General features: G+C 38.2%; 1 protein-coding gene across 1 annotated transcript in view; it reads left to right on the top strand.

Moving 5' to 3' along the window:
- DGKI (diacylglycerol kinase iota) overlaps positions 1-26565 on the top strand; it is a 455866-nt gene that overhangs the window by 320914 nt on the left and 108387 nt on the right. The window contains 1 exon segment of the mRNA XM_026456362.1: positions 10060-10160. Coding sequence (XP_026312147.1) covers positions 10060-10160 — 101 coding nt within the window.

The following is a 26565-nucleotide window of genomic DNA, read 5'->3' as shown; positions in this document are numbered from 1 at the left end:
TTAAGCAGGGGCAAGCCAGAGGCTCAACTTGATACTGGAAGGTGGTACAGCAATACTGTAATGCATAATCAGTGATATTATTTCTTGTTTGTTGGTTTTAGTTATGGGAGTGGGTTTTTCCTTTGAACTAAATTCTTTTGAGTGGTCCTGATTGTGGCCAATGATTCTGGCCTAATCACACATGATTAGGTGTGATGAAGAATGTAGTCAGTTGTCAGGAAAAAGAATTTTTCTCATTGCAAATCTAGGAAGTCCGTATGAGGATCAGTAATTTAACACATAGTAAAAGCCACAATATAAACATATGTTGTGGGAGATTTAAAAATGAACATAGTTGGGCATCCTGTCCTTGAAGAGTTCATGATTTAATGGGGAGAGCAGAATCATCATATCGTGATTACATTTATGTTTTAAACAGTGTGCAGTGTAAAGAAATTTTTGGATGCAGGGGCCCAATTAGTCTAGGTGCAGGATGATAGTAGCTTAGTCTAAAGGGGTTTTAGTGGAAGAAGCAAAGAAGCATATGTATTTGAAAGATTTAGAGGAGGATAAATTGCAGCAGAGAGAAAGAAGGAGCTTCTGGAAACTTAGTTGCGAAACCAGAAGAGAGTTTTGAACTGAATTCCAAAAGTAAAGAGTTTCAGGAAGCAGGGAGTTAACCACAGTGGGGAATGCTACTGAAAAGGGAAGTCAGGTGAATTTAATATGCATGAGTAAAGGAAAAGGAGAAAGTAACAATATTGCATAGTCTTATGGAGAGGGAACTTTGAGATTCTGGGGCAATGAATTGTTCAGTGGCTTAAAAAATAAATCTGTGACTCTGGTAATAAAAAGTTATGACATGGCCGGGTGCGGTGGCTCACACCTGTAATCCCAGCACTTTGGGAGGCTGAGGTGGGTGGATCACCCGAGGAGGTCAGGAGTTTGAGACCAGCCTGACCAACATGGTGAAACCCCATCTCTACTAAAAATACAAAATTAACCGGGTGTAGTGACACACTCATGGAGTCCCAGCTACTCAGGAGGCTGAGGCAGGAGAATCGCTTGAACCCAGGAGGCAGAGGCTGCAGTGAGCCGAGATTGTGCCATTGCACTCCAGCCTGGGTGGGCGACAAGAGCAAAAAGTCATAACACATGTATGTAGGGATGTCTCCACATAAAATTCCAGAATTGGATCAACGAGCCAGTAACAGTGATGACATTCACTGCCACAAAAGGAAACAGGTGGCCAGAAGAATTTGAAATATCATTCAAGGTTGTTAGTCTGTTTATTTTCCTCTAAAACAAAAATGATGAAACTCTATACTTGTTAACCTACCCTGCAGTGCCACTGAGGGAAGCCACTGCTTGCTTCTTCTCCAACTTTGCTTCCCTTTAAATACCATGAACACAACACTGAACAGAAAACACACTGTAGAATAACCATGTGGTAATTTAGTTATGGGAGTGGGTTTTTCCTTTGCACAAAATTCTTTTGAGTAGTCCCCATTCTGGCCAATGATTCTGACCTAATCACACATGAAAAGTCTATCCTCAAAAGCATAGTTTTTATTTATTTTTTTTCATTTTATAAAGCTTTGTAAGTCTGTGGAGTACAAGTGTAATTTTGTTGCATACGTAGATTACATAGTGGTGAATCAGGCCTTTTAGGGTATCTATCACCAAAATAGCGTATGTTGTACCCATTAAGTAATTTCTCATCATTCAAGTCCCCCCCAAGCATAGAAATTTATTACAAATTTCCATGGATGCTTTAAAATTTTAATTACAATGTGACTTTGAAGATCTCCAAAAAATTTAAAAAATAATTTCTGTTTCCGCCAATGTCATAAAAATTTATTGACGTTTGATGCTTATAGTCTGTTTGCAATATTTTAACCATCAAGGCAGGAAATATTTCTTTGATATGTGTCTAGCTTTGGTGGTTAACATTTGCACTCTTTTGACATTAGTCTGTGTGAGTGATTATTTTTGTAACTTAAAAGCCAGTTCCCTAAAAATAGTAGTAGATAGGCTAATAAACAGACTATGGAAAGGAAGATTTAGACTATAGGAAGAATTTGCAAATGCTTAACTTAGCCTGAACAAAGACTAAGCCACTTCCATTAGCATCTTACTGCTGGATGAGAATCAAGCAGAGACTTAGAATAGCCATTTGAAGATGCAGTCACAGGGGCATGTAGAATCAGATGGAATAGCAAATATTGAATTAGATGAGACTGAAGATTGCTTTTGACTCTGTAATACTTCCATGATCTTATAAGAAGGACTGGAAGAATAGCTGCCTCAAAGAAATTGTAAGCTGTAACATATCCTATTACCTCCTCACAAATGGATGTCTTAGAGACTGAGAACTTACTCAACTTCCATCAAGAAAGAATTAATAACCTCTGAAGGTACTTTCTCCAGGAAAACATGTTGGGCAGTGGGAGCGCATGACTGATTGCTGCTAATGTGATTTTGGTTTATGCTTGGTTTAAGAATCAAAAACTTCTGTACAATTTATTTCAGATTTCCGAGGCATTGTTTCCTACTCCAGGCAGAGGACAACTGAATTATTAAGATTCTGTCTGAACTTGGCAGGTGTCAGAAATTCATTTTAAATCTCTGTTCAGAAGCCTTGATTCAATTTGATTTTATTGTTCAATGTAAAGAGGTCTTCTTGGATACATTTTTGGAAAGGTTATTGTCAGTGATACTTCAAAAATGTACCAGGATATGTTTCAGCATTTTAGCAGCAAGTTGCCAAAGGAAGCCACTGAGTAAAAATAATATTTAAATAAGGCTCAGCTTCAAGCATGTGGAGAAAAGGGGACCCTCTTACACTGTTGGTAGGAATGTAAGTTAGTACAACCACTATGGAGACCAGTTTAGAGGTTCTTCAAAAAACCAAAAATAAAGCTACCATATGTTCCAGTAATCCCACTGCTGGGTATATACCCAAAAGAAAGGAAATCAATATATTAAAGTCAATATATTGAAGAGATATCTGCACACTCATGTTTGTTGCAGCACTGTTTGCAATCACTAAGATTTGGAAGCAAGCTAAGTGTCCATCAACAGATGAATGGATAAAGAAAATGTGGTACAGATGCACAATGGAATACTATTTGGTAATAAAAGGAATGAAATCCTGTCATTTGCAACAACACAGATAGAACTGGAGATCATTATGTTAAGTGAAATCAGCTAGGCACAAAAAGACAAGCATTGCATGTTACCTATTTGTGGGATCTAAAAATCAAAACAATTGAACTTATGCACATAGAGTGTAGAGGGGTGGTTGCCAGAGGCTGGGAAGAGTTGAGGGCGGAGATGAAGATGCTTCATGGGTACAAAAAAAAAAAAAAATAGAAACAATGAGTAAGATCTACTGTTTGATAGCACAACAGGGTGGCTATAGTCAATAACTTAATTGTACATTTTGAAATAACTAAAAAGTGTAATTGGATTATTTATAACACAAAGGATAAATGCTTGAGGGGATGGATAACTCATTCTCCGTGATGTGATTATTATGCATTGCATGCCTGTATCAAAACGTCTCATCTACCTCATAAATATATTCACCTACTATGTACCCAGAAAAATGTAAAATGAAAAAATAAGGCCCAACTTGATAGGTGATAGAAGAATGTGATGATAGATGTTTGTGGTTCACCGTTATTTAATTGAAGAACAGGTAGTTCTGAAATGGTTTACTTTTTTGATGGGGACATCTACCATTGGTAGGTTCTTCTGTCTTTTAATTTGTGTAGATTCTACTAGAGATAAAAAGTGGGTGCATAATTGAACATGAATTTATTTCCTGATCCAGAGATCAAAGGACAGAAATGGACCACCAAATCAGAGTTATGTCTTTTTCACAAAGGGAGAAACTGCTAGAAAGCAGCTCAGAAATGCTCCAATGCCAAGCTGTGCTATAGCATCAGAATCATGTCTGGTGGCAGAGGAATTTAATTTCCTTGCATTCATTTACTCATTTGTTCAAAAACATGTATTGTAAGCAACGTGGACTAGGCATTGTTCTAGGTGCTGGAGATGCCAAGAGGAGGAAGAGATTCATAGTGTGAATTCACAGCCTTTCATACTGTCAATTCACACTATAAATTCATATTTTAATAAAACTATTTATAAAACAAGAGCCAGTTCAAATAAATTCTATTAGATTACTTAGAGACATACTTCATTATATCTAGACTATGATCAGGTAGAATTGCTTGAAAGAAGTTAAGGCAATTCATTATTACTATTAAATCGGGGTTAAAGGGTGAAAGGCAGACAGAGTTATGCTTTTCTGTCTCATGAAAGAAAAGCAACTATATATGAGTAGCAAATGCCTGGTTAAATTACAATTATTTATAAAAATCAATGTTTCTACATAGTGAGTGTTACAAGGGGCAAGCCTTACACTGAACTATCTAAGACATGTTAATGAAAACAGGATATTTATAAGGTACAAAATATAGAATGATTATGTAACTTTAAGGATCTTGTCTCAACATGAGTTAATATTTATTTCATAATATCTTTAAAAAGTAAAAAAAAAAAATCTTGCAAACATTCACCATCCCTACTTGCATTATTATCCAAAAGACTGTGGATAGCTACATTCCACCGAATCTTGTATCCATACTGATGTTGACAGATGCTCATTCTGCTAAGGTTTGCTGTCTACTAAGTGCTAATTAGAGCTGCAACTCTGGCTTCAACTATGATGTTATTATCTAGGACTGAATAAAAAATGTAAAGCTTGTGGAAATTGCAGAAGTGCTAGGGTGATAATAATAGTAACAACAACTATTGTTATTTTTGACCACTTATTATTTGCCAGGAAGGTGCTAACTGTCTTATGTATGTCTCATTTAGTGCTCACTACATTCCTATTATCAGTCCCATTTTCAGATCACAAAGTGGTTTAAAGAAGGTAACTTTAGCGTTCTGACCATTTATATTGGAACTGAGTTTTTTGACCGTACATCTTGCTTCATCCACTTGCTATCATCTCTTAATATTAAAGGATATCACTCCTATATACTTCATGTTTCCAGGGACAGAATGAGTTAATGGAGTTCGTGGTTTGAAAGTGACCCTGGAGAACCAAAACACTCAGCCCATCCACTTTATCCATAAAGAGATTAGGCCTGGGTTGGAGATTGTATGAGAGGCATCTCTTATCAGTCTGAGAGGAATAGTGTGTACTAAAGAAATTGATCAAAAGGAGGAAGACATTTGAAGGCACTAGGGAGGAATATGACTCTGATGGATTGACATTCTCCATGGGAACAGTTGAAAAAGAAGCTATGGCAACATCTACAGGAGAGCAGAGAATAGCACGATTTGGGTGTAAATTGAATAGCAGTGAGTGTTCAGGGAGTTGTCTTGATGGAAAGTCAGTCCACCTCCCTTCCAAAATCTCAGGGTAAAAGGTGTGTATAACATGGATAAGGGAACCTGTGGCATGGAGCTTATTGGAAACCCACCTGAGTGATTCAACAAGTACTCTTATTATGGTTCTTGAGAAAGTGTTCATGGGAGACATTTGGGAATTAAGTCCGGAGTCATGAACTTCCACTCTGCGTAAGGATCTTAATCACAGTGTTGCAGAGAATTGGGGTAGTGACCTCAACCTGTTGCCTTAGTGAGAAGGCGACAGATTTAGGCCATTATCCCAATATGAAAGGGAACTCACAGACTGCTGAAATCCCTTCTAGGGAGTTTGAGATGTTCCATGGAAGCCAGGTTTAGAACCCCTGATCCAGAGCCTAATCAGTATGGCAGTAGCTTGTGCCAGATGTTGGCAGGAAGGCAAATTTATTTTTACCCAGGTTGTTTGTCTCTTCTGTGCTCTGCTAACTTCCCAGACAAAATTTAATTTTAGCAAAGTAATGGCAGTGCTATTCCACAGACTCCAAAGAACAGCTTTGTCATCCTCTGCCTTCAGTCAGCCATTAATGGGACACTAATATATTTTGACATAAAGGTATGAAATTGAATGACTTGGCTTTCATTTAATCTCTATGCACTTCCCCCCACTCCCCCATGTTCTAGCTGTCTGTTTTCATGGTTTTAATTGGCCTTTAAAAATACTAGGTGGGAGAGGACCCAGAAGTGTAAAATGTCATGCCCCCAGCCAAGCTAGACAATCTCCCCCCAGAGGAAGCCCAGCACCTTGTCAGATATGTTTAGGGAGGTTCCTTTATGTGCTCTAAATGTCTTCCAATATCTGGCAGAAGCAGCAAATGCTGTTGATTATTAGGTAGAACCTTATCTAGGAGAACAATTTTCAGAGTAATTGTTATAATGATAATAGCTAAAATCTATTGAGCACTGACAATGTGCCAGGCATTTTTCTAAGCATATCACATGTGTCAGCTCATTTAATTCTCTTTATAAGCCTATGAGGTGGATACTGTTATCATCTCCATTTTACGTAGGCGGAAACTGAAGCTCAGAGTTTCCTGATTAACTAGGAACTGGGAGAACTTTACTTGAAATCTAGGCAATCTGACTTGGAGCCTGAGCTCCTCACCGGTTTGCTGTGTTGCTTCCCATACCTGCTGTTTACACCATGGTTGCAAATGATTCAAGATTTTCCATTATTGACCCTAGGGTCTAATGCCCTAAAATTTGCTGATGAGCCTCAACTGGGACATCTTTTGATAGGAGATTAAAAAAGAAAACGGATACCCTGCCCAGAAGACTGGGTTTAAGTAAGCTGCTGCTAGTGGGAAAGTGGGAAGTGTTGTAAGTTGTTGGGGAAAGATGGGAGCTGAGAGCAAGGGAGCGAATGTGTAGGAAGGTAGATGGGAGAAAGTGTTAAGCGGTGGTTAGAGAGAGTCTCTGTTTTCTTCTGTCTTGCTTAGCTGATCATTCTGGAGATGAACTGAGAACATATGTGAATTCATTTAGGATCTATAAAGTTTGATTCGAATAATAGTGTCTGTTTTATGCCATGGTGTGCCCCCTGGAAGTTAGGGTAGAGTAGTGGGCGGCCAGAGGTTCAGGAGACAACAGTGCATGGGTTGGAATCAGAGGGCATAGATGAGAACCTGGGAGGTAGATGCATGTGGACAGGGAGCAGCCACTTTATGGGTTTTGAGAAAGGTGATGCACACTGGTAAGCCCCAAATTGGGGAGCTCTAGGAAGCAGGGTCCAGGAACTGGTCAGCAGTCATTCTCCAAATCTCGTTTCCCATTTACAAGTACTGCTCAAGTGAGGTCTTAGTCCTGATACCTCCAGCCCAGTAGAGAAGACTGAAGCCCACTGCCATTAGATTTACTGTTATCTCAAAAAATTGCTTAGGTAGAGTTCATTCAACATCTGCCCCCACCCAACTTCTCCTATTGGGGTCTGATAGGCCACTACATTCTATGGTTCCAGCTTCCCTCTTATCTGCTATGTGTGCAGGAAAATATTTTCTAGTTATAATCTTTGCAGATCAGTTGAGTGAACTTGGAAATAAAGGGATTATTAGACACTTTTGGTGATAAAAATCTAATGTGAACACTGTGTGGTGTTAATTGCATAAATTTTTTCCTCCCTACTTGCATCTGATTCCTAACACTCTTTGCTATAGGCATTATTTTTATTCTTGTCCTGCATTATTGTTTACATATGGACATGCCTTTAAAATGATAGTAGTTCCTTAAAAATTATACCTGATATAAAATAACGCCCAGGCTTCACCACACAGAGATAGCAACTTGCAACAGCTTGTTAGACATGTCTCCATGCACTTCTCTTGCATATACAAACTCCAAAAGTCCACAATTGATATGAAGGAGCTTATGCCATATATAATTGTTCATGACTTTTTTTCACTTCACAGCATGTTGTAGCCACAGTTCCCTCTAAATGAATAAAGACCTACACATTCATTTGTACTCTCTGCCCAGTGTTCTCTGGTTTACTTAACCACCCCGCCTGATGATTGTTTATTGGTAAAGAAAGAAATCTGAGCAGCACACAGAGATCATCAGACCCCGCTAATCCAGACTTTATAGCTTTGCTGTCAAATCCTTGGGATTCTTGGTATTTATCCATTGACAAGAGAGTCTGAACTCCTCAGAGGAGCAGAGAAAGAACATGAAACTGATGAGTGAAGGGTCCAAGGCTTTGCATTTAGCACTGCTGCTTAGTAGCTATGTGTCCTTAAAATCACTTCATCTTTCTGAACCTCACTTTCCCTACCTGTAAATGATGTTGTGAGTTTTCATTATATTCAAAAGTCTGTTCTGCTAACTGAAGGTCTGTATCTACAAATATACTGTCAAGCTATACCTCCCATCACAACTTAAATGCTTCGGCTTTATTCGTCAATACCTTTTTGATGTCCAGCACGATAGTCATATAAAGTAAATACTCAACAAACACACTTTGAGTGATGGATCAATAGAGCTGTTGAATCTGTCTTTTCAAATTTCCCCCAGAAATATCCATCTCTGTAGTTTTATACTGATTTTTTTTAAGCCAGTGAACCTCAGACATTTTTACCTGTCTACCATCTCTTTAGAATTTGTGCACGTATATCTACACTTTTAAATAGCCACAGTTTAAATCTCTCTCGCTGTGTGTGTGTGTGTGTGTGTGTGTGTGAGAGAGAGAGAGAGAGAGAATGTACCATGTGTGAGTGTGCACATATGTATCTATAGTTTGCTATGTATGTGTTATTTTGGGTGAGTAAAGTAGGATTCCATATGGAGGGAGTTACTATACTTTGCACTAAAATGAGGCTTTAGACAAGAGAATGAGATTTTTTTACTCCCTCTTCCAGAGTTTTACTGAAGTTAAATGGGTGTGTGTCTGTGTTTCTGTGTGTATGTGTTTGAAGTGAAGGTAGAGAGGGGTGTCCTAATATTGTAGACACAGTACTTCCTCCTTTCATCTATTCTTAACTTTCCTGTTTTCCTTCCTTCCCTCCCTCATTCTCTCCCTTCCTCTCTCTCTCCCTCTTTCTCTCTATTTTTTTATTTCTGTTTCCTTCTTTCCTTCCTTTGCCTTCTTTACAGGAAGAATTAAAGAATAATGCCATTCTTTCTACTTTAGTCAATGACTTTAGTCAGTGGTGACTTTTATCACCATTTAATATATAAAAAAAGAGAAACAAGCCTCTGAGAAAATTCTCTCAACCAATGAAATCCCAGTATAAGGTAGTATTCAAAGACAAGTAGGTATTGTGTTATATTAATATATTGAAGAAATGTATTGATCCATCGTCGTGGTGATGAAAACCAGATTATTTCACTCAACTAATGCCCAAGATTAAACCACTTTCAAAATATTGCTTAAGAAAATCAAGGAGTCAAGTTATAGACATTTAGGGAGTGAATAGATGTTCAGAAAGTTTGGTACTGCACCATTTTATTGCTTAATATGTGTCTGGAGTCAGTATTCATTGAATTCTTTCAAAATGAGTTACACATTTCATTATCTTCCTGAAGAAAGAACACTGTATATATTTAAACATTTTTCTTCATTTTGGAATGCTCAGAGCCACCATCACAAGCAGTGTTTATTGTATTACGCTTTGACTGAGAGGTGCTGTCAGAGGCTACTGAGCTGTGTAGAGCTACTTCAGTCTCAGCCCTGTGGCTTCTGGACTCTTAGTCTGCTTTTTAAAGATAGTTTTTCCATCTCTCTGAGGGTCAGGCTGCCCCTGACCATGTCTTACTGTGATGTGCATATCTGTCTGTGGTTCTTAAAGCTCCAGTCCACCTCCCACTATTTCAGATTCGCTGAATTTAATTTATTATGTAACAAGCACATGGTCTTATTAAATGTTTTAAAACATCAACAGAAAATACAATATAAAAGTGGCCTCCAAAGGCTTTTTCTGCGTATTTTCATATTTTTACCTAAATTCCAGCAACTTTTGGTTTCTGGAGAAGTGTTCTCCAGATCACTGTTCAATTCTGATAAGGAACCCACCTTTCTAGTTTGAATGTGAACTCTTCCTTCTAAACATGAAGAGACAATATTGCCCTTAGTCCTTCAGGTGCATGGCTACCAATTCCGCTCTCTCATTTGTGTCTGATCACTCGGTTCTTGTTTTGCAGTCCCCAGTCTGTCCCAGATCGTCTGAGGATCCGGGTGAACAAAATCAGTTTGCAAGACTATGAAGGATTCCACTATGACAAGGAGAAACTCCGGGAAGCTTGTAAGTTGGATTGATTTCTTGCAATCAGCCTCTCTTCAGCTTCTTGATCCTCCTTGGTTTGATGGGTAGATTCATTTATCCTTGTGCCTGAAAATCATGGTTAGAGAAGTGAAGCGAAACATAGTAACATGTGAGCTCCAAGTGATAATGTATGGGCTACAGAGAAAGGAACTGGAAGAGGAAAGCAGCCGAATAAAATCATTCTGCTGTGGATGCCAAGTCAGGATCTCTTGGCTTATTCGCCACTTTAGTCTCAGATTTGCCTAAAATGAGGAAAGCAAAAAGTTGGTGATACCAATGGTATAGCACCATCCAGAAAACTCTTGAGAACACAAATCTCTTCTTGGAGGCTGCGTTAGCAAACACTGCCCTCATTCGTCACACGGGTTTGGCAAAGAGGCACATTCAGCACTTCTAGATACTATGCTATTATATAAAGTCAGAGAAGGGCCTACAGGAACGTTGTGATGATAAAGTGATTCATTGATGATGAGGTGCCATTATTTTTGAAACCTACACTTGAGTCAACATATGAATTGCTTCTCATTGTTTGTATTTTCTGTATGCTTCTTTGAATACATAGCTAATTGTTAGTTCATCTCACTAGTCAATCAGTATGTTTTGGATACTTTTTACTTTCTGGTACATTCTGATCACTGCTTTAAATCTCTGTCTATATAATAATTTATGAGGTAATTGGTTAAAATAAGCCAGAAGAAGTTAAGACCATGAGAGTGTTAGATATTAGGGTTCTTGGCTCCTTCCTAAGTGTGGGGGTCAATAGTCAACTGCAAAAAAGTCAAAGAAAATAAGGCAAACTGGTGTCCAAGGGAATAGCTAATGATGCTGATATAAATAAATGACTTTTATGTAGAACCAGAGACTTATATGAACCCAGTCCCCAAATGGTCTCTAAGTGTAGACCTCGCTACCTGTGTAAAAGATGAAAATAGTTAAAACTGGCAGGACTAATAGTAGGAAAGCCTTCCTGGGATGGTCTTTTCTGAGCTCTGGTTTCTGAGACTGATCTAAAGTAAGCTTTAGTGGACGGAAATTCTGAGGTCCAAGGATAATCCCAGGGTTGGGTATAGGGGTTCTACAACCTGGAGTTGGCATGAGGTGAGGAGCCATATCCCTGGTAGCCTAATCACTGAATCTACTAGAGAATTTGTTGTGAATTTTCTTTCTTAATTCTCTCAGCTGCTTCGGCTTCCTCAACCCTTTACATTGTTTTCCTTAGACATCAATACCTTTTAGTTTCTCCCCAGCCTTCTCACTTCCATACTTTACACTCATTTCCTTTGATAGGAAAGTCTGAGCTGGAGGAGGAGCAATTCCCCAAACCTCTAGATTTCTTCCTTCTGTAAACAACATATTACATTTTCTAATATAAATGAGCTTATAAGTGACAGACTAGCATATAATCTAATTTGATCCATAAAGTGATGGACATATATTTCTGTGATGGGAAGTGTAGCTCCAATGTAAATTAAATTGACTTCTAAAGGTTAGTAATCATAAAGAACAATGTTTTATGTTCTTTCTTGTTTTAAGCTTCCAAACAAATAGCTGACAGTTCTTAAAAGAAGATAACAGATCTCAAGTAATATTTTGCAACTTACCATCAACTCTGAAGAAATTCAGTTTGGAGTGGGAACACATTTGAAATTTTTAGGTGAAATGAGATTTGAAGCTTATCTGTAGCTTTCAATTATCTGTTTTATCTTTTCTGTGGCATTATCTGTCCACCATTGCTGGAGGTAATTGTGGTTTGAGTTTTTCCAAGAAGATGACATTTTCTGGCAAGTGCTTTACTCAGCATATGTGATAAAATCTCTATGTGAAGAAACTTCTTAAGTCAAATGGGGGGAAGTGATGACATAAAGGTAAGCCAAGTAAATTCAACAGTGTCTTTGGGACCCCAAAGAACAAAGAAACCTCAAAAAGGGGATAAAGGAGTTATTCTGAAGATTTAAAAACTCATTCCAATGATTTGGATTTGAAGAAAACAATAAAGGATTAGAAGTAAAAGTGACCAACTCAATCATTCTACTTTTTTTTTTTTTCTTTTTTGAGACGGAGTCTTGCTCTGTCGCCCAGGCTGGAGTACAGTGGTGCAATCTCGGCTCACTGCAAGCTCCGCCTCCTGGGTTCATGCCATTCTCCTGCCTCAGCCTCCCAGGTAGCTGGGACTACAGGCACCCACCACCATGCCTGGCTAATTTTTATGTATTTTTAGTAGAGATGAGTTTCACCATGTTAATCAGGATGGTCTCAATCTCCTGACCTCATGAGCCGCCCTTCTTGGACTCCTAAAGTGCTGGGATTACAGGCGTGAGCCCCCGCGCCTGGCAGTGATTCTACTTTTAATATGTGGTGATGGTGCTTCTAATCTGTGGTTTTTCAGCAAAGTTTATCCTTTGAGGTTCTGGATTCACTCCTACTAACCTTTGCTCTTTAGCCTGGTTCCAGCTTGAAACAGAATACAGATTCATGGGAAGGCTGACAGGGCTCAAACTGAGTATAAAGAGAAAACAAGTTTAAGTCCATCTATGAGGTGCATGCCAAAATAAATGTTATTTCAGAAGCATTAATTAAGTGAAATTTGCACAACATATCTAGATAAAAGGGACTCTAGGAATGTACTCAGACCTGCATCCCAGAACAAAGAGAGTGAGTCCTCTTAGGTCATTCATTTATTGTCATCAAAGTCTGAGCTAGAGCAGTAGTGTGGCACTGCGTTTGAAGTTAGTTCCATTTCTTGGTGGTGTACCAAGTGATATTTTCAGGCAAACTGTGGTTCTTCTCCATCATGTTTAGCAGAATCTTGCTCATTGTTCACGTTAGATAATAAGCTCGCCTGTTTGTAACAAAGCCCATCTTCTGTCCGTAATGCAGGGCTCCCTGATAATATTGGATGGCAACCCTTTAAATTGCTTTGCTTATTTTAGCACAGAGAAAGATGACTATCCTCTTTCCGATGTTTCCCATTCCTCTTCCATTTAGCCCCATCTCACTGGGGGTCAATCCTTCTAAAATAATATCCTGGAAAAATTTAGTCCTTGTCAATCTTTCCCTCAGCTCTTGCTGATAAATTTCAGACTTATGTAAGACACTAAAAGTCTTCCTCACTGCATGGAATTTACCAACCCTCAGATAGTAGTTGTGGTTTGCAAGAGGGGACAGTCTATTCAACTTAAGAAGTAGAGCATAAAGAGAAAGTGGCCATATTAAAAAAATTAAATCTGTAATAATGATATCAGAAATCACTCTCATAAACAGAAGTATACAAAGTGGGGCCGGGCGCAGTGGCTCGCACCTGTAATCCCAGCACTTTGGGAGGCTGAGGCGGGTGGATCGCAATGTCAGAAGATCAAGACCATCCTGGCTATCACGGTGAAACCCTGTCTCTACTGAAAATACAAAAACTTAGCTGGGCATGGTGGCGGGCGCCTTTAGTCCAAGCTACTCTCAGAGACAGGAGAATGGCGTGAACCCGGGGGGGCAGAGCTTGCAGTGAGCCGAGATCGTGCCACTGCACTCCAGCCTAGGTGACAGAGCGAGACTCTGTCTCAAAAAAAAAAAAAAAAAAAAAAAAGAAAAAAGAAAAAGAAAAAAAGAAAAGAAGTATACAAGTGGCAAGTGTGTCCTTAATAAAGCTTATAATCATATAATCTAGGCAAAGGATAACCTGTTTTTAAAAATCTGTTATATTTCTAACCCCAGAATAGAATCATTGACATATGATACATTTTTAAAAAATCTGAGATAACTTGATATTCCCCCAAATTTAACTCTATTCCCATGCAGACTGGTTAAACTTCACTCTGGGCATCAGTTTATTCTGCACTTTTAAATTGCCATGATAATTTACACAGATCTAGGATCTAAAACACAAGCAGTAACAAAGAGCTTGGAGCCAATTGAAAACAGATGCAGTCTGTAAGGATAGGAAATTAACGTTTTGTATATCAAATATAGTGTTTGACAATGCTTTCACATACATGATCTCAGTATAATTCAGTATTATCTGGATGTTTATAACATATAATGCATAATATATCAATAAATTGGTTAACACTAATGATACTAGGATTGTACCCTAACTAGGTATTTAGTTAAGCGTTTGCCCTCATGGAATTTCCTTCTTTGGTGATTTAGTAGAAAAGTCAGAAATTTTGGTGTTTGAATCTCAGTTGCAACCTTGACAAAGTCATTTAATTTCTCTGATGATCAGATCTCTCATCTGTAAAATGAAAATATAATTATAACCCCATTCAGTGCTGAGGGTTAAATGTAATGCTGTATATGGAACCCATGGTGTGAAGTCTGGCACATTACCGTGCTCTCCAAAAATGGTAGCTGTGATGCTTGTGGAGGTTGTTGTTAGAGAGGCCCTGCTGTCACAGTGCTCATCAGTCTGCAAGGCCATAAAGCCAGACTCAAAGGAGGTCATAGAGGCTGACTTCCTCTATGTAGAACTCTTCCTGGCTTGAGGCAGCTCATTTCAAACTGCACACACCACCTCCCCCAACCCACTTTCTTACTTTCAAAAATAGAATTGAAAATACTAGTAAATATCACAGAAAGATTATGGGAAGAAAGTGTAACTAAATCATTCAGTTTACTTTTATTGTGTCTACTCATATAAATATCTGCTGTAATGACAAGATACTTAAATCCATGAAGCATGTAAATACTGAATGCCCATACAGGATGATCTGAATGTTTACCTGCAGATTTCCTTCTGTAAGTCCTAATACATTCATTCTCTTAAGTGTGCCATCTATTATCCACCACTGAATTTTTTGAAACAAATTTTTTATTTTGGAATAATTTTAGATTTACAAATAAGTTATAAAGGTAATACAGGGCATTCCTGTATATTCCTCCCCCAGTTTTTCTCATTGTTAAACACTTTACATTACCATGATGCATTTTTCAAGGAAACCGATACTGCTACAGTACTGTTAACTAAACTTTTGGAATTTCTATCCCAGGATCAAATCCAGGATACCATATTGCATTGAGTTGTCATAGCTCCCCAGTCTCTTCTGATCTGTAACAATTTCTCAGCTTGCTCTCTCTCTCTTTCTTTCCTTCTTTCACCTTGATGGTCTTGGGGGAATACTACCTTCTGTAGAATATCTTCCAATCTGGCTTTGTCTGTTGTTTTCCTCATAATTAGACTGGATTGATGGGTTTTTGGAAAGGATACTGTTGAGGTGAAGTAGGCTTTTTGTCCCATCATGTCAAGACTTATCCAATATCCACATGACATCCCTATTGATGTTAACCTGATCATTTGGTAAAGGTGGTATTTGCCAAGTTCCTTCACCATAGAGTTACAATTTTTTTCCCCTTCCCTACTCCATTCTTTAGGAGTAAGTCACTAAGTCTAACCCACTTTCAAAATGAGCAGAGGAGGTGGATCACTAGATTTTAAAAATTGTTTCCAGTTTGCATATTTGAGCTCAACTGAGTTTGTTAACTATGCCAGAATGGTAGAGCCATTCAACCATTCTTGCATTTATACTTTCAATAATTCTATATTTGTATCAGTTATATATCAGATACCACACTAGATGTTAGTCATTGAAAGATGGGACTAGAAAATCCAATATTACAATGTAGTTTATTCAATGCACATTTATTGAGTCCTTACTGTGAGCAGCGGTTGGAAGAAAAAAAAAAAAAACAGAATTCGTTCCTGATTTTCTGGAGCTTTTTTCTTTTTTTAAAAAATATGATAATAACTGTGATGGGGCTATGGAAACATTCTGTACCTATTTTTTCTAGCAAACGTCATTTAAATAATGAAAGAAAGATAAAATATATAAGCAAGAATGAGAAAAGTCAGTCTGACCACTAATTAGGTGTGTGACCTGGGCAATGCATTCGTCTTCCTCAGGCTTCTGTTTCCTTATCTGCTAAATGCAGTAGTTAAACTCAATGTTTCTTAAGAACAGATTATAATATAATAAATGTTTAGTTTTATAGAAATTACATAGGGTTAAAAATATTTCACCCCCGTATTTGCTTAGTAGAGTTTTTAAAGCTCCAACATCATTCATAATGAGTATTAGAAACCATGTAAGTACATTGTGCTTCAAGAGTTTGCTAAAAACACTGATTTTTTTTTTCTATCGATAGCTTCATCTAAAATGGAACCTTTCCCCCTCGTTTAACAAGTTGACAACAGAGCTGTTCGGTAGAGATTAGGCCTCCATTTGGTAGAGGTAGGCTTTCCAATTTGAAATCTGTCTGAGGAGGTAAATGATGTCAGTTTGTCCTCTGAAAGGCATTGTCCTTCCTTTTTTTGCAAGTGTGTTTATGTTTATTCCTATTTTCACGATTTGACGTTTACCCAGAGTTTTGTGCTTAGTTTCTTTTACTGTCTTTTCCCATCTCTTGTCTGTATATTTATCATTTTATTAAAAAATAATAATAATAATGTTAACACACATTGTACTATTGCTGTGAGCTGGGAAATGTCTTTTCTACATATATTGTGTAATTTAATTTACCCAACATCTCAGTGTGATAGATAGATAGTATTTTTATTCCCATTTCACATATAAAGCAATTGAGGCACAGAAAACTCAAACTGTCTACGGGGCTAGCATTTTGAATACTTATTTATCACTGTGTTTTCTGTTTCCTCCAAGTAGTACTTCTTATTTTTCATATAAATATCTTTAATAACATAAGTAAAAATTTATATTTCAGTCTTTCACGATTCCATTTCAAATGTCTTCTTACATTTAAACTGACTTTGACTTAGTTTATCATACTTGGGTTTGTTGGGCAAGTTTCTGTTTTTAGATCTTCCTCCAACCTCAAATAAATCATCCATTCATAAATTCAACAAATATTAATTGACTGCTTACCTTATTTCTGGTATTATTTCAGAATACGGAAAAGTGCTTGTCCTGGAACTTATGTTCCAGTGGAGAGACAGACAAATGAATAAATAATACAATATGGCGGCAAGTGCTGTAAAGGAAAGTAAAGCAGAACAGTGACAGGGGATCCTGTTTTTGATAAGGTGGTCAACAAGAGACTTTCTGAAGAAGTGACATTTAAACAGAGACCAGAACAAAAAGAGTGTATGTATATGTGGATTTCTAGAAGAGTATCCCCGGACAGAGGAAATGGCAGGTTCCAAGGCCAAGCATCCTTAGTCTATTTAATGAATAGAAGGGATGTCCATGTGACTGGAACCTGCTTAGTTGAATGGAGATAGTCAGGAAGTTATTTTAAAGGGTCAGCACATGGAGGGGGCTTATAGGCCCTGGAGAAGGCTTTGGATTTTATTCAGAGTGTGATGAGAAGATGTTGGAACTACTTGAGGAGTGTATCATGCCTGAATTTATTCTAGATAAATTTGGCTACTAGATAGAAAATTTTCAGGTTGCAATGATGGAAATAGGACAGGAGGTACCAGGCTAATATGATACTCTGGGTGACAGGCAATAGGAGTGAGGCAGTTAAAGTAGTAGAGTTGGAGAGAATCAGTTAGATTCTGGCTACATTTTGGAGGTAATGCTGGTAGGATGAGATGATGGATTAGTTGTATTGCGTAAGAGTGCAAAATTCAGTTGCCTCTGAGGTTTTGACCTCAGCAACTTGGTAAATAGAGGTAGGGAAGATGCAGAGGATTCAGCAAAGGAGACCAAGAAGGAGCAAGACCAAGGAAGAGCCTATTGTTAGCTACAAAAACAGCAGGAGAGCTTGTTTGTTGGAATCCGAGAGAAGAAAAGTATCTCATAAAAGCTGTCTAGCTGTCAGCGTTTCAGAGAGGTTGAGTAAGACGCACACCAAGAATTGGTAGTTGGATTGGGGTAGAGGATAGTTAGTGGTAACCTCACGAGATTGTGGAGTGAAAAAGGTGAAGGTGCACAGAGAGGATTTGTGTGCAAATAGGGTCAAATGAAGGTCAGATGTGTGCTGCATAATGACATCTTGATCAATGATGGACTGCATATACAACAGTGGTCCCATAAGATTTTAATACTGTAGTTTTACTGCACCTTTTCTATGTTTAGGTATTTTAGATGCCCAAATGCCAGTGTGTTACAATTGCCTGCCGTATTCAGTACAGTAACGTGCTGTACAGGTTTGTAGCCTAGGAACTACAGGCTATATGATATAGCCTACATGTGTGGTAGGTGATTCCATCTCGGTTTGTGTAAGTACCCTCTATAATGTTGACACAGCACAGAAATCACCTAATGACACATTCCTTAAAACACATCCCTTTCGTTAAATGACATAATTATAAGTCACCACAGATTACTCTTTTAAGGTATTTAACTCTAAAACAAAGGAAAGAAATGGGATGATGACTGGAAAAGAATATGGTAGAATCAAAGGAGGATTTTTTTTTTTTTCACTTGTAAGATAGTACAGCATGTGTGTATGCTGGTGGGACTGATTCACTATACAGAGAACTTGATTCAGAAGAGGGCCAACTGCAGCAATGCCTTTGAGTAGGTGGTAAGATGGAACCTGGTGAGCACTGGAAGGTTGTGGGCAGGAGTGTGGGGCAGGTTCTCCCAAGTACAGCAAGAGAAGGCAGAGCAGTGAGTACAGATACAGATAGCTTGGTGTACTTGGTGCTAGGGAGAAACAGAAGTTCTATTTTGATTGCTTTTATTTTTTCAGTAAAAGAAAAAGCAAGCTTACTAGTTGAAAGTTGGAAATGGATAGTATCAGTGTTCTGGAAAAAAACAGGAAGGTTTGAAATAACTTGAGGAGAGAGACAGTGAGAGGGTTGGGCAGGATTGCTGAGCTTTACTTTGGAAGTAGATCATTGACTGCATCACTGACTTGCAAGTTTCTGGCTGTCTTGGTTTATAGGTGAGCCTACTCTATGTCTTTCTAATTTTAAAGGACTCTGATACCAGGGGAATATTGGGTGGAAATATGATCTTATTATTAATATAAACTTCTTTGCCATCTAATTCTGTTTATGACCTAAAGGCTGTCTTTATTTATAAGAAAATAAAACATGCTCTGGTGCTGTGCTGTATCAGAAGTTAATAATGTTAGATTTCATACAAGGAAATGGGCCTAAAGTGTTGATGATGATATTTGATAATTCCTTCACTGTTAAAACTTAGCCTTTGGCAGTGAGAGCAATCAATTGCAGGTAGATCGTTAAGTCTCTGCCCAAAAGAATATTTTCCCTTTTCATTGGTTTGTTTTGTGTAACACATACTCAAAATTATAGCCAATTCTTACTATTTATAGACCAGCCTAGTCCATTCGGTTGCTATCTTAGCAGGTTGACTACTCTGGAATGTAAGCTCAGATGGTAGTTAGACTTCCCTTTGAAGACTTTCTTCCAAGATCTTTGTATAAAATTATTACTTTCATTTATCTTGCTAAGGTGTGAGTCATGCAGTGTTGGCCATTGCATAGTCACAACTATCCTGTTTAGTAATAAATAATAACACCCAATAATTTCGTAGGGCTTCATGGTTTACAGAGGGCTGTTGTATACACTGGCCACATGCATCATCACAAGGGCACTTAAGATTGCCTCACACAGGGTTACGTTGCTGTGACGGGATTTTAATAAGAAATTATATATTTTCTCTCTTAATCCAGGGCACTTTCTAGTATGCAGCCTACTTCTTTGTAAAGACAAATCTAAAAGAATTTGCAGTCATAGTTCTTGTCATCGGGTGGATTTCGGGGGAAACAGACTCTGAGACTGAGTTTTGTATGCAAGGATTTTATTGGGGATTTCCCAAGAGGGAACCACAGCTGTGCAGGGCAAGAAAAGCAGGACCAGTAAGAGAGAGGAGTTAAGCTTTGCTGTAGTCACAACAGAGGACTCCTGCAGGGACCTTTGGACCTGGGACAGCCATTTTGAGTTTTCTAAATTGAGGCAAGGGTTATTGGATACAGGTCAGGCTCTGCACTGGAAGGCGATAAACCTTGCGTGAGGTATCATCCTTTCTGGAGAAGGACTCAGCTGTGTGCTGTCAGCAAACTTTCAGCTTCTGGGAAAATGAGTGCCTCAATCCTAACATGAATGCAGTGTTTCAGTTCTGAAAACAGAGTCTTGCTATGTATTAACTCAGCACCTGATTTTTGAACTAAGGCCAGGAAGGAGCCACCCACAGACCAAAATTCTTGAGTTCATTCATTCAACTCTTCATTTAACAATGATCTATTAAACACTTACTATGTATCAAAGACTGTTCTAAGTAGTGGAAATTCAGCTTAAATGAGCACTAGTCCTCAAGTTTTTCTCTTATTATATCTTTTGACCTGATTTCCCTGCTATCTCAAATTCAGGGAATTGGAATACAAGTTGATTATTCAGAAGTGTCTGAATTAGCAAAGTAAAATGGAAACTAAAAGGTGAATGCTGACCTTTCCTTAAAAGTTCTTGCTGATGAATTATTGCCAAGCCAAACATTCTCCATTTGGAATTTGAGTAATTAAAAGTGGAAACCTGAATATAAAGCCATCTGAATTTCTGGCTGTCACTTCTAGTCTGACGCTATAGTCAGCAGAGAAAACTTCAGTTTGATTCTCAACGGGATGTGTGTTTCTTATATATTCATCTCTCCCTTCACTGTTAAAATATAGCCGTTGCTAGTAAGAGCAATCCATTGATTGAATTAAACAGAATCAAGGACAGAAGTGTAAGCTAATCTGAAAATAACGTCTTTGCAGATTGACTCAGAACCACGATTTTATGCACTGGTTATGTGGATAAAGACGACAGGCTTTTCCTAGTTCACACTGGTGGAAAACAGTCTTTCTTAGTACTGAGTGGGTTTCCTGAATCACTGGTCCACTACTAGTCTCCTGGAGTCATCTATAAGCAGAATTAGAGATGTCCCCAGGCTGTCAGCTGCTAGGGATGTTTTTATTTGAGACCGCCCTATTTTACATCTCATAGAAGTTGTCCATGTATAATTTGTTTACTCATTTAGATTTCCCGAAAGAGGCTTGGGGCCCCTTCAGCTGATTTTAGAAAATCTTTCTGTCATTAATTCTCCACATATATCTCATCAACTGAGAAATTCCAGGCTGCATGACTGAATGTGTCTCCAGCATCTAGTTGATGGTGACCTTGCCCTTCACCCTACAGTGTAACAGACAGCATGCTGTAGAAATTGTGAAAGAGATTTGGACCAGTGTATTTAATCATCATTTCAAGTATTGAAGTTTTAGGTTCAATTATGAATCTTTCCTTTCAGACATGTAATATTTCATCTTGATTTTCGAATATATTTAGGGATCCTGGCCATGTAGCCAAGATTCCAATGTCACAGTCAAGTCTTTGTTATCTCCCTCCCAAGTACTTAAGCACTGGTAGTAAATATCAGTAGTGGTTCTTTCTGTATCTGAGAATTTTACAAATGTTCATTTCCATTGTCAAGGGCATACTAGGACCTCACAGTTAAAAGCTTATGTCACATTTAACACCAGGAATAAGTGCCAAGAAATTATATACATCATTATGTTGTACTAGCACTTTATTGCAGGCAACATTAGGAACCTTCTTTGAAATGGAATTATCTTCATCAAAAGTAGGCATTTACGTCATTGTCATTAAACTTACGTATTCAGCTGGACGAGCATGACATTTCATAGCACTGTTTGGTCTGGATCTTTGGTCCCTACTATGTATTAGAAGAGAGGTATTTGAGCCTTCTGCCCATACTTGCTGCTGGATAACCACAGTCAATGCATGAACCGCAGTCAGCAGAAGCAGGAAAAAGTAAGGCCATTACAAACAGCATCCACGATTGGATCTTGTGCTCCACCTGACAACTTTTGTCTTTGTTCAGAAGACCAGGCTTTAACATTGCCTTTTTTTTTTCTCTTCCCCCTGGGATTTTCTTTCTCACTTCTGCCTTTCCATTCATCATATCCCTAATGCTAATGCTTTGGAAAGAGAAAAAAAAAAAAAAAAGGATCTGTTACTAACACCTGAGGGGTTGTGGGCTGGGTTTCGATGGGCACCTGGGGAGGTTAGTGTTCACTTTCCTTCTCCTTCTTCTGTTCTTTGTTCTCCAGCCTTCAGAATTTTCTTTCCCCCGTTCTGTCTATAACACATTCTAACTCAGAAACCATTTTCTTATATGTTAGGTGTTATCAAACTGCCTTTGAGGCATTGATAAGTGGTCTTTGTCCTCCATCATCACAGTTTTAACTTAATGTTACATTATTTTCACGGTCTCTCTCTGCTGCCTTCTTTACTCTTTTTCACTCTCTCCAGCTCAGCAGGCCACAAGTCCATGATGTTAGGTAAGTGTATCAGAAGGTTGTAACCCCCACAGCTATGCAAAACGACTTCACTGTCACTCTTGCTCCTTTTCCCCCTTCCCATCCAACCGGCCACAGAGGAATTGCTTCCTTGGCCTTCATATCTCTCTCATATGCCCTTCCCTTCTTGTCTTTCTGCCACTCCTCTATTCCAGGCCTCACCATTGCTCAGCTCATTGACTACATTAGCTTCCTCACTCATCCTCCAGTCACTCACCTTATTTTTCATCAATTTGTCTTCCATATTACTCCCAATGATTTTTCTAACATTTTGTGCAAGAAAAAGGTGGGGTTTTTTTAGGCACTGGGGTGAGCGAGTGGAAAAGTACTGGAAGATGTTGTGGGGAGGTGGGTCAGTTGCCAACCCATTGTATCTAATTATTATCCGCCATCAAGTAAGAATTGTAGTTTTTTGATAACCTTGGCGTATTTGAAACTAACAAAATAAAAGGAAAGATTCCACTTGTCTTTACATCCTCCCATAGGAATTTGTTTCTTTTCTCTAGTCCCCTGCCTCTCCTCCTTGAGTTTTACTTTTAGTTCCTTATTTCCACCATTCTTTTGACTTCCTGAGTAGTGTGAATGCTATCAGTAATGATATAGGTACTGATAATTGTTATATGTCAGGATGATCTCATCAGCAAAGTATCTGTCCATAGCAAACTCAGAACAGTTTCTTTTTCTTTTCCCTTTCTCTTGATTTTTCTGTAACTAGTCATTTGTGTTTGCTAATTGTCTCTTATTACCAATGACTAGTTAGGCTCTTACCCACCCACAGAGCCTGAGAGAGAGGGACTCTGTCTTTCATGATGTTTACATTTCAAAAAATGACTTCTAGCTCCTGGAGAAAGACATTCCTGAGTTGTAAAATTTGGCATGAGTCTGGGAGCAGATTTACATACATCTCAAAGGGGCAGAGAAACGATTTACAATGGAAAGTTTGCTAAAGTAAATACTCTAAGAAACAAGTGTTCAGGCCCATATAGTCAAGAAGAAACCTGTCTAAAGTTCCATCATGCTGAGGGAAACATGAAGGCTGTTTTGGTCAGTATACATCTGGAACCTTCACCTTCTATTGGAAACCTGTTAGTATCTACCCATTCTTCTGAGAATCAAGTCTCAACTTCTTAGTATAAAAATCAAACCTCCGGTCTTAGCCTCACCCTACTCTACTCTGTACCTACCTGCCTTCCTAATTCTTGAATATTTCCTTTTCTTCTTCTCATGCTGTGGTTCCTTAGAGCCTAAGGGTGGTCTGAGATAATTTCCTTTTGTCTGAAAAATTCTTGTTCCTTTTGTCAACCCCCCTTATCTTCTTCACAACTCCTCGTGGAACAGTGTCTGGTCTTGGGGAATGTGTAGCTCTTCTGGATTCTAAACACATGGAGTATATGTCTATCCGATTCCTGTCACAAAGATATCATCAGTAGGATGTTTTCATGTACTTCCCTGCTCCTCCAATTCTGTAAACTCCTTGAGGGCAGGTATCATGTCTTACTCAGCATTCTGAGCAACTCCTGGCACTAGAGTTGTCCCTGGCACTACAAAATCCTTAAAACCCATTTGATAAAATGATTAAATGAATGACTTATATATGTGAAAAATATTCTGGCATAATTCTTTGTATATACAATATATATTTACCAAATTAATGAAAATAGAAACCATGAGTTGCTATTCAAGGTTATGAATGCCATAAACATTTAAGAGGATTTTTTTTTAAGTGAGTTGCATATTCCTTATGTTGCCCACTTAGGTAGTATACTATCATGATGAAAAGCAAAACTGCATCTGTACTTGGAAACCCAAATTTGTGGAGAACCTGTTAGTTTCTAGAAAGCACTCAGAAATCTTACCCTTGAATAGAACAAAGGAAAACTGCATAATTTGCTTTTGTCTTGTGGATGACATTTTTAATGGACTATGGACAGGATCTGGGTTAACTCAAGCTAGGGAATCCAAACTCTACAATTACTTTTAATTGTAAGGACTAGGAGTTGTGAAACTGCTGACAGGTCCCAGGCATGACATGGCAAGGTATAAAGTTCTTGGGATGTTATGTTTCCTTTTGAATGCTAATATGCCCATTTGTTGCCCCCCCCAATGGTTCCAGGTAAGCAGTGGGAAGTTAATGACGACAGGTGGTTATAAAATGGACCTGTGACCTACACCAGGGAAAAATTGGGTTGAAATACTGTATTGCAAACCCATTCTATCTAATTATTATCAGCCATCAAGTAAGAATTGTAGTTCCATGATAACCTTGGCACATTTGGAACTAATGAGGTAAAAAGAAAGATTCCAGTTATCTTTACATCCTCCCATATTATATTTCCTATAGACAAAGTATCTGTCTATAGGAAACTCAAAACAGTTGCTTTTTCTTTTCCTTTTTTCTTAAGTTTTCTGTTTCTTTTTAACTAAGACTATTTTTCAGAGCAGTTTTTAGTTTACAGAAAAAGTAAGTAGAAAGTACAGAGAATTCCATATATCCTCTCAACCCTCCCCCACCCCAGCCTCTCCACACACAGTTCTTACCTTTATTAATATCTTGCATTAATGTGGTTCATTTATTACTATTGATGAGCCAATACTGATACATTATTATTACCTGAATCCCGTAGGTACATTAGGATTCACTCTTTTGTCATATAACTCTGTGGGCTTTCACAAATGTGTAATGACATGCAGTCGTTATTACCATATTGTACAGAATATTTCACAAGAAAGACCTTGTATTATGTCTTTTCATTTCTCCCTTCCTCTCCCAAGCCCTTGGCAACCACTGATTCTTTTATTCCCACCACAGTTTTTGCTCTTTCCAGAATTTCACATAATTGGAATTATACATCATGTAGCCTTTTCAAATTGGCATCTTTCACTTAGCAATCTTCATTTAAAATACCCCCATGTCTTGTCTTTGCTTCATAGCTCATTTCTTTTTATTGTTGAATAATATTCCGTTGTCTGGGCATACCACAATTTATCTGTTCACCTACCGAAGGACATATTAGTTGCTTACAAGTTTTGGCAATTATGAATGAAGACGCTATAAACATTCATGTGCAGATATTTATGTGGACATAATTTTCAACTCCATTGGGTAAATACTAAGGAGCTGATGCTAGATTGCATGGTAAGAGTATAATTAGTTTTGTGAGAAACTGCCAAGCTGTCTTCCAAAGTGGCTGTGCCATTTTATATTTCCACCAGCAGTGAATGAGTGTTCCTATTGCTCCACATCTTCACCAGCATTTGGTGGTGGTAGGTTTTCTTTTTCTTAATTTTAGTCATTCTATTAGGAGTATAGTGGTATCTTTGTTGTTTAATTTGCAATTCTCTGATGACAGAAGATGTTGAGCATCTTTTAATGAGCGTATTTGCTGTCTGCATTTTCTTTTCGTCAGATTTTGTTTAGATCTTTCACCCAGTTTTTTAATGGGCTCTCTTATTGTTGAGTTTTAAGAATTCTACGTATTTTTTGGGTACCAGTCTTTTTTCTTTTTCTTTTTTTTTGCATCTCTTATGGATTCTTTATTATAGGCTCCTAGATGTGGATTGCAGAGTTACAGAACACTTACCTACTGTCAAAGTGCACAAATTTACACTCTGAAATAATTGATTTCATGACACCCTTGCCAGCATTGAACGTTATTTTTTGATCTTATTTTAAAAGAAGTGAATATTCTAATTTGCATTTATTTACTAGGCTTTCCCCCTGTATTGTGAGTACCCTAGATACTCACAATTTGTATCTAGGGTAATTACTCCTGTTTCAAGACAGAATGAATTAGATACGACATGAAACAACTACAGCAGTATAAATGAGATGGTTTCTCTGAGTATTTTCCATTGCTCAGATCTGACTATTGGTTTGGTGAGCTTTGCTGAGACCAAGGCTGAGCTTCTCAATGCACGGTCTCTCCAGGAGGTAGGAGAGTATCATGAGGAGAAGGCATGGCATCATTACGTCCACGCGGAACAACCAGCTTCCTTCTGTCCTGTGGACTCAGTCTTTTTTACTTTCTTTCTTTCTTTCTTTCTTTTTGGAAATTTGTGCAAAATTTAAGATCAGCTTTCTTTTTGCTTTTTCTTCAGTCCCTCCCCC

This window comes from Piliocolobus tephrosceles, chromosome 8 (assembly GCF_002776525.5).
Source record: "Piliocolobus tephrosceles isolate RC106 chromosome 8, ASM277652v3, whole genome shotgun sequence".
Lineage (NCBI taxonomy): Eukaryota > Metazoa > Chordata > Mammalia > Primates > Cercopithecidae > Piliocolobus > Piliocolobus tephrosceles.
Note: the sequence above shows the minus strand (reverse complement) of the source record. Positions and strands in the feature narration are given on the sequence as shown.